This window comes from Procambarus clarkii, chromosome 3 (genome assembly GCF_040958095.1).
Source record: "Procambarus clarkii isolate CNS0578487 chromosome 3, FALCON_Pclarkii_2.0, whole genome shotgun sequence".
Taxonomy (NCBI): Eukaryota; Metazoa; Arthropoda; class Malacostraca; order Decapoda; family Cambaridae; genus Procambarus; species Procambarus clarkii.
In genome coordinates, this window is record NC_091152.1 from 18,328,662 (window position 1) to 18,342,829 (window position 14,168).

The window sequence follows — 14,168 nt, forward strand, 5'->3', positions numbered from 1 at the left end:
CGTCTAGAAAGAGATGTTTCACTACATACAATGCTGGATTAGCGCCTCAAAACTAATTAACCACAGAGAACAAAAAGGGATTTACCCGGGAGGAGATAGGGCATGCACAAGGACAAAGAAGAGAACCCTGGCCCAAAGCTTCACATGATCAGCTGGTACAAAGGAACATTAACGAAATACAGTACGTGGCTGCCAGGACCTGTAAGGGCCAAAACTCTCGTGCCCAAATGTCATCCCATGACATGTTGGAGAGGGCTGCTGCCAACTCGGCAGTCATGTGAAAATCATGGGCCCGAGGGTAGACCACAAGCTGGCTAGATTTATTGACCCTGCAAATGACCTGGGAAATATGAGCCTTGGAACAAGGGACAAAGGAAGCAGGTTCAACCACCAAGGTGTCTGTTGAGGTGAATCTGTGACCTGCAAGTAGTGACCAAGAGCTGTGATTGGACACAAGTGATTCATCCCAGGCTAGACCAACCAAGCATCAGTCAATAACGGGCCTCTCCGAAAGCTAGCCAACTCGGTCTTTGCTAGAAAAAGGAGAAGGCTTCAAATGAACAAACTGTCCACCAGGACTAAAGGAACAAAACCTCTCACCTCTGAAGATGAGCCTGAAGCTCCCCCAACCCTACAACCGGAGATGAGAGGCAAAAAAAATACAGCTGTGAGAAAGAACCAGCGTTGAATGTAATGAAATGCTATTTTCTTGGAGAGTCTTTGAGGCTCCCAGAGTTTACCGGGCTGATATACAAGTATTAGACCGTGGCAACAGTCCTTCAAATGGAGCTCTAATTCCTACCAGAGACCACTAGCCAGAACCTGGCCCCCCCCCCCTCAGAGAGGCATGAGGAGCAATGGCCTATAGACACTCCCATGTAGTTGAAAGCAGTCTGTCTGCCATGACCAGGTCAGGCACCCAGAAAGGTAGGCATCCCAAAACAGACATCAACTGGTAAAACATTGCTACCGAAAGCTGAAATGCTAAGCAGAACTCCCCAATTTGAAAACAAGCAAACAAGCATGATGTCACATCCTCCGTTGCACCGCCTATCTGCACAGATCCCCCCCCTCCCTGGTAGGGGAATTGGGGGTCCCCAGACCCTCCATGCTGACTATCCAACCTCAGTTCTGAGGCTGAATTGTCAAAAATGCGAAACTATTGACCGGGGATAGGAAGGGTTGCCAGGAAGCCTCTAGGACTCGCTCAGAAAAAGGCATTTCATTACATTCAACGCTGGTTTTCAGTGGAGAGCCTTTCCGGCTCCCCGGAGCTACCTAACCAAAGACAAGTAAACGAGAGATGGACCTGGGTGGTAGCTGCCACTCACGTCTCAACTCGAAGTCGAGACAACGGACTGTAACCAGCGACCAAAAGTGATCCACACCCGACTAGGGCCAGGAACAGAAACGAGGGAACGGGAGGCCAGGACCCTGGTCAACCTCCAAATCCCCATGCCTGAATGTCAGCCCAAGACAAAGCACCAAAAAGCTGCAGCTGAAACAGCAAATGCGCAAACATCATGGGCATGAGGATAGACTTCAGGCTGGCTGAACCGAATAACCTCGTGGACGATCTGGGAGACCCGAGCCCAGGAACAGGGAAGAAGGAAAACCGGGACAACCCAATTCGCATCCCTAGACACCAAGGCCATGGCTCGCTAGTAACGGCAAAAAGCCACAACCGGACACAACACGTGATGCACCCGTGGCTGAACCAACCAACCATCAACAGCCCAAGGACCCCTCCGGAAAGCAGCCACCCAACTGTCGCCAGAAAAGGTGGAAAAAACCTCTGCGCCGGAGAAGAGCAAAAACCAGCAACCAGCTCCAAAGAGGCAAGGACAGAAGAGAACCCCCACGGTTCAGGCAATGATCCACCGGGGAGCAGTACAAATAGAACCGGATGGAAGAGCACCGAGCAACTCAAACCCTCCAAAATGAAAGGCAAACCACTGCGAACCCCCCTCACAGTGCGGCAAGTCCAAGAATACGGACGGACCCCACCGCCCCCAGCAGGCCTTTTGGGCACTGCCGAGAAACAACGCATTTGGGGCGCCGGTGCCTAAATGAACAGCACCCTGGATACTTAATCCTGTGGTCCGGAGTTTGATTCCTGCCGCCGCCGGGAAAAAAAAGTGGAAAAGTTTCTTTAACCCTGATGCCCTTGTTTCCTAGCAGTAAATAGGTACCTGGGAGTTAGACAGCTGTTATGGGTTGCTTCCTGTGTGTGTGTGTGTGTGTATGTGAAAAAAAAATTAGTGACAGTTGATTGACAGTTGAGAGGCGTGCCAAAGGAGCAGGGCTCAACCCCCCGCAAGCACAACTTGGTGAATACTATTAGATGAATACATGTCCGTGAACACATCGAGTGTGGGCACGGGGAGCCACCAAGATACTGAACCCCGAAAAACCTGAAGAGGAAGCTGGCGACGCAGCAACCAATGCAAGACTCCTGGCGGCCGAACCCAGCGACCGCAAGAGCTGCGGATGGAATGGCCTCAAAGGAACCAGAACAACTGCTGAAGTCAGATCTGACCTGGCGGGTAACAAGCACGGCAAAGTGCAAACTCCCGCACAGCTGAGTGACCTGGAAACCCCCCTCCCCCCCCTTTCCAGAACAGCCGAAAGCAGGACAGCAGTTGCAGCAGCAACTCCAGAGGGAGAGACAAGGAAGCGGTCCGAGAGCTCCACACAAGACCCAGCCAGGTCCAAACTAGAGAAGGAACCAGATGGGACTACCCCCGGTACACCAGGAACCGGAACCCGGCGAGCTGGGAAAGATCCACCCCTCTGGCAAGCAGACCGGCTGGAAGCCCTCACCAACCAGTCGTCGAGGTATAGGCCAAACCCAAACCCCTAGCAGACTGAGACAGGCCACCACAAACTGGGTAAAACTCGGCATACATGAGGTGCTAGAGCCAAACCAAAAGGAAGGCAACAAAAGTGTAAAGCCAGTCGTCCTACAATGAAAACCAATCAGTCCCTGAACCCCCGGAGAAAGACGAATGTACCAAAATGCATCCCTGAGGCCAGGGACACCATCCAACACCCTGGCTCCAAAAAAAGAGCCAGACATGGGATTGCCTTGTCCTCCAAAAAGGAGGGGCAAGAAATTTAGCGGTTCAGACGGGACACATCCAGAATGAACCGCGGAACTGAACAGACCCATTCTGGTACTGGAACAGGTGGGACCCACCAGAGGTATGGGGTCAAAACGACCCCATACCTCTGGTGGCGCACCAGACCCTCATACCCCAAACGCACCAACTCTAAAATGACTAGATGATACGCAGGTGGAAGAGACCAGCCCCATAAGCCCCAAACATCCTGAAGAAGGAGGAGCCACCCAACGCCACCACAGGCTGGAGGAGATGACCTGAAACACCCACAAAACTCTGGACCAGGCATGGGCAAACAGAGCCAGCCACCCCCTCCCACCCCCTTTCCCCAGCACCCTGTCAATGGGGCTACCAGGAAAAGGGGCCCCCCTTCCCAGAAACTGACATACAAGCATAGCGAGCACAATGCCGGCCTAATCCAGACTGAACCGGAGGAGGCACAGAACCTGGCACCAAGGGCCACCTCAACTCAGAGACCTGAACCCCAGGTCTGGGGTTCTGGGCAACTGGGTGAATTGGAGCACCAGCAAAGAACACTCGCAGGGCTCTGGGTCAAGGTGTCACTGATCCAATAGGCAGCATGGCGCAGGAAAAACAGTGATTGTCATCTTCAGAGAAAGGGACGTGGCAACCTTCTAACTCGCACTCGGCGAGGTGGAACCCCGAGGATGCGTTCATGGGGTTCAAAGAGCCCCAATGGAGTTTTCCAGGGCCTTTAGGATGACTGCTAAGGGAATTCCAGGCAAAGTACCACTAACCGGCCCAAACTTCCGATAAAGCAACTAAAGCCGAACCCCCTGCGACACGTATAATCACAGGGGCCTCGCAGGGGGACCGCCAGAATAATAGTGGGTGGACAACGACTGAGGGGCAGACTTCCACCAGGCAAAACAATCAAAAGAAAAAGAAACCCCCTGCAAAAGCACAATGTTCCCAGGAGGAACAGAACCGGCCGCTGTGTATTATGGAAGAGATGCTATACAATATCTTGCAGAGGCTCAAGTAATGGTACCAGTTATATAACCCCCACCTACCCAACGCCAAACAGTGGCTATGAAAACCCCAGCTGACCCCAAGGGGGACAATTGCCGAGCAGCAAAAGATCCCTATGGAGGTAGATCCCGAACTACTTGTGGAAGGCAACTCCAAGCCGCTAGGACAGTATTTACAGGGCACCTAGGGAAGGTGGCCCTAGGCACATGCAGCCCCAGTACTCCATGAATTACTCCTGGGTCACACACCACCACACAGCAGAACAACGCCCCAAAGGTACAGCACTGCACAGAGTCAGGAGCCAGAGTCGAACGACTACCACCTAACACAATAGCCTCAGAACTGTGGTTGGATAGCCAGTGCAGAGAACATGTGAGGGTGAAAAGGGTAAGAGGGTCTAGGCCCCTTCCCCTTCTCCCTCCTGGGAAGGGGGGGGAAGGGGAAGGGGCCACCGCGTTGCACAGACAGGCAACGCAGTGGCGGATGTGATGTCGTGCTTGTTTTCAGATTGGGGAGTTCTGCTTAGCAGTTTGGCTTTCGGTAGCAATGATTTACCACTTGGGGTATGTTTTGGGACACCTACCATTCTGAGGGGTGCCTAACTTGGTCAATGGCAGATAGAGAATGCTTCCAACCACATGGGAGTTTCTATAGGCCATTGCTCGTTGTGCCTCTCTGAGGGGGGCCATGTTCTGGCTCGTGGTGCCCAGTAGGTATTAGAATTCCATTCGAAGGACTGTTGTCACGGTCTAATACTTGCATATCAGTCCGGTGAGCTCCAGGGAGCTGGAGAGGCTCTCCACAGAAAAGATATTATGAGCCAAAGGGGAAAATTGGAAAATTTCTTCTGTGCATTCCAATTGCCTACTACCCATTCAGGGAATGAAAACACCCTTACATCTCTTTGACTCAATTACATGTGTCCCGCTTCCTTGTCCTACTCTATATTTTATTTAAATAAAGTGGATAAAGGCTTCCTTTATCCACTTTATCCCTCAAAATCTTGTATGTAGTTATGTCCCCCGTTTCTTCTATCCTCTAAGGTTGTGAGGCACGTACAACGTTCTCTCAACCTGTCCTCATAGCTGAGGCCTCTCAATTTTGGTATTATTCTAGTGGCGAATCTCGGAGGTCCACGGTTGTTCAACATCCTCCCAGCGAGTATAAGAAATATTGCCGAAACAAAAGTGGATGTCTTCAAGAGAAAAGTGGATAGATTTCTTAAAGAAGTGCCGGACCAACCAGACTATGGAGGATATGTGGGCCTGCGGGCCGTTCCAACCAACAGCCTGTTGGACCAAGCTCTTGCAAATAAAGCAAGGCTCAGGATAGGCTTGGAGAGTAGGACAACTCCCAGAACCCATCCAGGTATAAACTTCTGAACTTTCTCAAGTTTCTATTTATTCTTCACAAGGTGTGGGTTCCATGCTGGAGCTGCATATTCAAGTAATGGTATCACATATGCAGTGTGTATGGATGTTGAAGCAAAACAAGTCTCCCACATCTGATGTGATCCATTTATATGGAGTAGTCTCAGGGAGATAGCCTCAGGGAGTCACAGAGGGACTTCCTCAGAAAAAGAACAGATGGCTATTAGATCATCTGGAATTTCTTTAAAAAGGGACCATCAGTTCCCATTTTGATCCTGCCTGGAAAAGGGCCCAATTTTCCTGGTCATGTTACTCATAATGGACCAAATTCCAGGAATTCTGTTCTTTTGGAATGTTTTGCTGCCCACTTTAAGTATCTGACAACTTCACCTTTCTACTTTAGTTACGGTACAGGCAAAAGGTTTTGTGTAGTTTATCAGCAACTTGGTTCCTATATATTTTGTATTTAGTTTTTTAGCACATCTTTCTATGGCTGTTGTGGGGAATATTGATGAATGTTGCAGGTTGGTTGTTGTGTAACTTCTTATTTCTATTGCAAATTTTTGCTTAATATTTTGTAATATTTCACTTGAAGGTTTAATTTGTTGCTTTTGGTGATCTTTTAAATGTACTTTTGCATGTTTACTGACATACTGTGCACATCTTTATATCCTTGCATGACTTAGTAATGGAACTTCGAGGCATTAGAGTGGACAAGGAGGTATTGAAGCAGAGGGGACATATGCTCAAGGTAGGAAATGGCTTATTCTAATATTATGGAAATACATAAAGAGCTACATGTAATAGTAACATCTCGGTAATGTATTGTCACTCATTAATTAATCTGACTGAGTCATGGTCGGAGGGTCGGCCGAGAGGGACAGCACGCTGGACTTGTGATCCTGTGGTCCTGGGTTCGATCCCAGGCGCCGGCGAGAAGCAATGGGCAGAGTTTCTTTCACCCTATGCCCCTGTTACCTAGCAGTAAAATAGGTACCTGGGTGTTAGTCAGCTGTCACGGGCTGCTTCCTGGGGGTGGAGGCCTGGTCGAGGACCGGGCTGCGGGGACACTAAAGCCCCGAAATCCTCTAAAGATAACCTAAAGAAGATGGTATTATTTTTATTTATTTATATATTTATTTATATATGTACAACAAGGTCCTTTGGTTTATGAGAGTACATAGGATTGATGTTTTTACATTCTTGAAAAGCCACTAACATGCATAGCATATCGGGCAGGTTCTTAAACTAATAGACAATTTTAAGGAGATAATTTGTAGAAAAATTTGAAGAATGTTAACAGATTCGTTGTAAGACAATTAATTAATAAGTATTTTACAGTAAAATTTGAGAATTCTTAACAGGTACATTGTAGCATAATTTGAGGATTAGTTCTAGATAGTTCTAGGTACTAGTGGCTTTAAAATATTGTAATTACTATATTATGTATCCTCACAATCCCAATGTACCTTCTTGTGTGTATATATATATATATCAATAAATAACTGAAAACTCACCCCAGAAGTGACTCGAACCCATACTGCCAGGAGCAACGCAACTGGTATGTACAGGACGCCTTAATCCACTTGACCATCATGACTGGACATGAGGTGATAGCCGAAGCTATTTGAACCACTTCCCCACCAGCACTCGGATGGTAATCTTGGGCATAGTATTTTATCAAATCACCTCATTCTTTGGGGCAACCGTGAGGAACACAAATGCGAACAAGCCTGAATGGTCCCAGGACTATATGCAACTGGAAACACACACCCCAGAAGTGACTCGAACCCATACTGCCAGGAACCGCAACCAAACACAACACATGATGCACCCCCGGCCTGACCAACCAAGCGTCAGCAACCCAAGGACTTCTCCGGAAAACAGCCGAATCAGTCTTTGCCAGAAAGAGATGGCTGCAAGCGAACAAACTTATCATGAGGACCAAAAGAGCAGAAACCCATATGCTGGAGTAGAGCATGAAGCACCCGACCTGACCCCCAGAGGCCAAGGCCAACAAGAAAAGATCTTCGGAAAACAATCCAGAACTGAAGGGGCCACAACAAACTGAGGCGAAGAGAAGAGAGCACCTAAGCCAAGAACCAGATCGACTCAAGTGGCCCAAGAGCAGGCCGGAGGTGAACCACGCCAGCGACAGCTTGTGAATTGGTGCAGAGGGAATATCAAAACCGAAGCTATCCGGAGTGGCTCTGCCAGCGCAGCACGAAACAAAGTGACAGTATGTGGCAAGATGACGGCCCAGAACCTCCACAAGAGAAGGATAAAACCACGCCAACAAAATGCAGCAAACCTATGAAGGGACAAAAAGAAAAAAGAAAGGGCTGCCAAAAAAATCCACACCGCCACCAAGATGAAGCACGCAGGTGGGACACCATCAATGATGCCACCTGAACACCAACAGATGGCGAGACTCGAGGCAGAATCGAACCAGCCCCACAATGGACCAATCGAGCAGAGGAAGAGGCGGGATCAGGAACACGTCAACTGGCAGGGTAAGCCAGGAAACCAGGAACCCAAACCCGGCAAGCTGGGAAAGAACCAACCCTGGCGAGCAGAGACTCTCAATCCGGGAGGAATCCCCCGGGTCCCCAGAAGGACCAACAAGTCCGACAACAAATGACAACTAGAAGCCGCCAGCAGAAAAATGCCAAACCACAGATGCCGCAAACAGCAAGGACAAAATTGCGACAAAAAATTAAAAGCCAGGGCAAAGTCCGAGGCCAACGAGGAAGCGAGGACTGTGAGCCAAAACACAAAGCGAAAAACAGGGACACCGCATCCTACAGGAGTGGCGAAAGCAGCCCCAGCAGGGCAGAACGAAGCACACGATGCCGAGTAAGGTATGAAAACTAACCAGGACGTGAACAGCACGAAAACAAGGCTGTTTTTGAGGTCATTGGAGGCTGGCCTTGTGTTGGACTCACAGCATGGTGTGAGAGTTTATGGCGGTGTGACAGGCACTACGGTGGATTCGGATTCCTTGGGGCTCGGTGATCCGGCTTCATTCAGACTTCTCCCCTCGTGCTTCATTGTCTCAACTGCAGGGGATTCCTTTGGTTTATGGCTCTTTGGGGCTGATTGCTTCGGGTGGCTCTTCTGCTTAGTCCTTGGGGTTTAGTTCTTTGCGCTGTTCACATTCAGGGAGTGTCCAACGTTCTGGCAGATAACTGTCGCATTTCATTCCTCTTTCCACAAAGCGGACCATTGATGCCGCCTCTTTCCTTTGGTTTTGCTGGACGTACAAGTGCCCAGAGGTGAACCTCATCGCGTCGGCGTAGTCTCGGTTTCTCCTCTTGTACGTGGTGCCATCCTCCGACTACAAGGCCGAAGCGGTAGATGCTTTTTCGGCAGGACTGGTCGAGGTGGGGGTTCCAGTACCTCTTTTTCTTGGTCCAGCTGTTTCTGCAAGTCCTAGCTTGCTTGGATTCCTATTGGGGGGATGGTGATTCACCTGGCTCCATGGTGGCCGGCCCAGCCTTGGTTTCAGGTACTGCTTGCTCAGTGTCTGAACCCAGACGTTTTTCTTTGACTCTGCCTCCTCCTGCAGATCAGGCGAGTGAGGTTCCTCACTGGCCAGTAAGGCGCATTGTTCCTGGTGCGCCTTACTGCTCTGCACTAAGTGTTTGGTATTTTCTAACGTGTGTGTATCACCATATATATGGTGATATATATCACCACCATATATATATCACTATATATATGGTGATCAGGTGGCTTCTTTGATTGTGTCCCACCTGTGGTCTTCTTCTCGGCAACAGTATGAAGTTTCTTGTCGATCTTTCCATCTCTTTCTCTCTCTTCAAAGCTTTTTATCAATTTTGGACTGAGTTGTTTTGTTCTTTTTCTCTAGGCTAATTCTGGATCGGCATCTCATGCCTAATACTGTCACTTCTTATTACATGGCGTTGGCAGAGCTGTTCTAGCTTGCATTCAGGATGGATGTGGCTTCCGCTCCGTTCCGCAAGCTTTCATGTGTATTTCTGGGGGAGCCCCATCGGCTCCCCGGAGCTTTCCTGGATGATATGCTAATGTCAGACTTTTGGCATCAGTCATGTGTATGGAGTTCTATGGACCTACTGGGGACCACGAGCCAGAACCTGGCCCCTCTCAAATGAGGCAAGGGGAGCAATGGCCTATAGAAACCTCCGTGTGGTTGGAAGTATTCTATGTCTGCCATCGGCTGGGAAAGGCACCCAGAAAGGTAAGCGTCTCAAAACAAACGCCTATTCTGGTGAAAATTGCTACCAAAAGCCGAGTAAGTGGATAGAACTCCCCAAAAGAAACAAGCAAACAAGCATGACATCACACGTTGCTGTGCCGCTGTCTCCGCAGCTCCCTCCTCCCCGGGAGGGGGAAGGGGGAGCCCCAGACCCCGTGCTGGCTATCCACCCTTCAGTTTTAAGGCTGATGCTAGAGGCGAAGATCGTGTGCTCCGGCTCCGGTGGTTGTTTCAGCCCTGTACCTAGTGTGTGGTGACTGTCTGCTAGGTAGTGCATGAGCCACGAGTGATTCTCCAGTACTCGGGCTGTATGCGCGCCTAGGGTTTCCTTCCCTAGGTGCCCTGTAAATACTGCTCTTGAAGCTTGGAGCCACCTTCGACAAGTTCCTTGGGTTCTGCCTCTGCTAGGCCGTTTACTGCTTGGTTTTCGGCCGCCCTTTCTGTGCTAGGGTGTTCTGTCTCCCTTGTTTGCCTTAGGGTAAGGGGCAGTTTGCACTGGTAGAGGCACAGGGTACTGCGCAACTTGTTTCACCAATCGTAGTGGCCGGCTCTGTTCCGCCTAGGTAAGCTGTCCTCTTGCGGAGTTTTCGTTTACTTTTTATCTGCCTGCCTGGTGAGGGGGTCTGCGTTGGTTGTTTCCCCCTTGTGTACTGAGTACTCTTCCTTCTTCCGGTGGTTCCCCCTGCTAGGTCCCCGTGAGTGTACGCGTCCCCGGGGGTTCAGTTCTTAGAAGGTTGTTTGGTAGACATGGGTGCCAGTTTGCAGTACCCTGCCTGGGCTTCCTTGAGCGTGATTTCCGTCTCAGGACCCTGGGAATCTCCACGGGGACGCGTGGGTCTGATGGATGTGACTTCTTGAGACCTGTGGTACTGCCACCTCCTGGATAAGTCCCTCCTTTTACTTATCTCTGGGCACTTAGCTTCAGGGAGCTGACAGGACTCCCCACAGAAAACCAGCATTAAATGTAATGAATGCCATTTTCAGGGTGAGCCTTGAAGGCTCCCTGATGCCCTTCCTTCCTTTGGGTGGTGGTTTTTCGTCGTTCAAGAACTGGAGTTGTGGGGTGCCGGCTCCCCCTCCCCAGTTAACGAGCACAAGTGGTAGTCGCATGAATGGTTGCTTGTTTAGTTTCTCTCTAGGGAAGTTATTTTGATCTTTTGGGATGTAGATTACACAGGGTAATCAGACAGTGGTCAGTTTTGATTCGCCTACCTATTGTGGGTCCTTTCCCACTTGTTGACAATTATGTCATACTTCAAATGTAAAGAGCTCATAGGCTATTGCTCCATGTGCCTCTCTAAGGGGGCCAGGTTCTGGCTTGTGGTCCCTGATAGGCATAAGAACTCTTGTGACTGATGACCCCAAACTAATATAGCACACATCAGTTCGGATGGCCCTAGGGAGCCTGTGAGGCTCGCCCAGAAAATGGTGTTTCATTATATTCAACGCTGCTTTTTATTTTTATTTTGGGTATAAATATTTTTATTCCTTCATCATATATTGCACAAAACTTGGCATATATCTCATTTACTTCCTTGCCTAACAGCATTTCTTTGCAATCAAATTCATTAAAGAACTTACTTAGTTCTTACTAAGCTTGATTTTGCATATATGAAAAAATATTTTGGATTTTTCTTCATCTCTTGTATAGCTTTCTGTTCCAATTCCATTTCCTCAGACTCGTATGATCGCTTCAATGTTTGTTCCATTTCTTCAATCTCCCTGTTTAGGTTTATTTTCCTTGCTTGTGATAGTCGTGTCTGCCTAATAGTGTCTGTCTGCCCATAGTGTCCTCTACTGAAATCAAGTTTTTCAACTGTTTCATTTTCCTCATTCTCTTCTAGATTATGTGCATTGCATATTTCCAAAAGGTCATGATCACTCTTACCCAAGGGAGGAAGGTACTGAATATCAAATATCTCCTTCTTTTATGGTGAATATCAGATGTATATCAAGGAATATCATTTAAGGAACATCTTCTCTTATTGTCGTTGGTAATTTAACGTGTTGATATATGAATGTTTCTAGGATGAGGCTTACTAACGTCAGTCCAAAAGATCTCTGTCCTTGCTTCGTAGGCTTATTAATCTATGGATTTCAAGTTGAAGTCTCCAAGTATCAACAATTGTGATCTGTCTTTATCTTCCCTTACTATAATCTCTCTCATGATTGTTATGAAACCCTCTCATTTGTCATTCAGGTCCTCCTTTGTCCGTGTATTGCTTGCTGGTGGACTGTAGGCATTTATGATTATCAGTTTATCATCCTGATTACAGATCTCCAGTGCTATTATGGAGCAGCCTCACTGAGCTAGCGTCCAGAAGCCACCCTTCAGCTCCCTCATTAGTGTTACATACTGCTTGTGTCAAATTGCTGTGAAATAGGCAATAAATTTATTTTATGTTATGATTCCACAAGTAGTTAAAGCAAACTTTTTTTAAAACAGCTTAAAATTCAAGAGGTTGAGAAGCGTTGCCACCAAGTCTCGGGCTCGGTGTTTAACGTGACCTCCCATGCTCAGCTGAGGACTGTCCTATACCAGGAGCTGAAGCTGGACATTAAGAACAAAGTGGTGGTCCCTCGTACTGCTGCTGGACAGAAGAGTACAAGTGAAGTTGCAGTGAGTCAATTGTTCTCTTACTTTTTTACTTAGAAAAAGCAATTGGATTAGTTGAAAAATAATAAATAATGAAGTTGCATGGGTACAGGAAGACCTTTGAAGTATTGCATATTTTATTGTAATTTTTGAATTATGAATAGTGGAGTGGCAACATAAAATTCTTTGGATAATTTTACATGATACTTTTAATTTTTTTCTATAAAAGACTAATAATAATAGTTATACCAGCCATACATTCATCACATGATCTATACACGTTCGTTCCATGACAGAAAATCTTTTTGAATCCTAGCAATATTAGAATACAGTATTAGCTTCTGTATTTAAAACAAATACAGTAAAGTCATAAGGAATTAGTTTTTAGTTTTTTACTGAATTGATATACGGGAGCAGTAATAAGTTGCCCATTCATTGAAGATGCTTTTCTCATATACTATTACTGAACCGTTAAAATAATACTTTAATATATGATAATACTTTATAGAAAAATAATACTTTAATATATAAGAGAGAGAAATCCCAGACAAATTAGATACAGAGCACCACCTGGTTTCTGAAACCCTTGGGGACGAGACCCGTCGGTTATCGTGTAAGTTCGTAAACGAGAAATGGAGGAAAATTGAGAGAAAAATATAATAAACAAAAATTAAAATAAAAAACAAATCTAAGGGAAATAATCGACAGGTTCATAGCAAAAATGTGACAGTATTTTGTTTGCACTCACCAATAAGAGAAGTTCTGATCCACTTCTCCCTCAGGAGAGGTGGGAACAAAGAGCCAGAGCTCAACCCCACAAGTACAACTATGTACACCCTCACTGCTGCTGGTCTCCGTTACTCCCTCCAAAGTGGCTAGCTTAGTAGATTGCCAACCAGAAAATCTCCATCTAATACAATAAAGCATTCATGAAACAAGTATTTCTATAACTTTTTATTATCCTAATAATATTACTAAACTAAATCTCTAACCAAATATATATATATATGATGATGTACATCCAGAATTTAAGAAACAAATCTGGCTAATGGAGTTGAGTGTGTTAGGGTAATCGGAGTGAGCCAGCCAGCCGTCCGGCCGGCCGCCATCACTGATGCAATGCGTGCATTTGGAGCCAACATGGTGCACAGATGTTCCTTGATTGTGCAGATATGTAAAACAAAATCACAGAATGAACACTCCAGCCTCGTGACATATCATAATAATAGGAACAATAGGCTGGGAATCTGTGAAGTCACAGGGTAAAAGGCATTCTAGAGTGGTGGCACCCGTCATGGTCAGTGGGCAAACTGGACCATCTCCCATCCACCCACCACCCCGGGCTGGCGCGACGCTTGACGGACCTCTTCCTACCTGAACTTGGTTCGTGTAGAGTGACTTTCAGCCCCAATCGGGAAACTAGATCTTTCGGATAACTAATGTTCGGAAACCAAGTGGTGCTCTGTATAAAACTTTCAGAGATAAACTTAAAGTGAAGACAATATTGGCTCAGTTGCTAATTTTAAGTTTGTTGAAGGGCTTCCCCAGTAGTTTGCCGATGCTAGTGCGCTGAGATTGCTGTGCCCATGTGAATGGCACCAGGCCTCTTGAGACCCACTCTAGCCTCTCAGGAGCCAGGACCAGAATCTGGCACTCTATAGAATTTGTTGCCCTGACTAAAGCAATGAATAATAGTTATCTATTTATAAAATGTGGCCCATTTTCAGCAGTGGTGCCATCAGTTATCACACTGCCCAAGAAACTGTGATGATTTATATTTGGAATGCTTATGTTGGTACTGGAATATAAAATAATGTAGGTGACCAGTCCTGTTTCATAATCACAGA

At 47.1% G+C, this 14,168-nt stretch overlaps 1 protein-coding gene across 1 annotated transcript in view; it reads left to right on the forward strand.

Annotated features, from left to right (window-relative positions):
- The window catches only part of LOC123760886 (uncharacterized), a 119,341-nt gene that overhangs the window by 54,198 nt on the left and 50,975 nt on the right, over positions 1-14,168 (forward strand). The window contains 2 exon segments of the mRNA XM_069329673.1: positions 6,172-6,236; positions 12,172-12,345. Coding sequence (XP_069185774.1) covers positions 6,172-6,236; positions 12,172-12,345 — 239 coding nt within the window.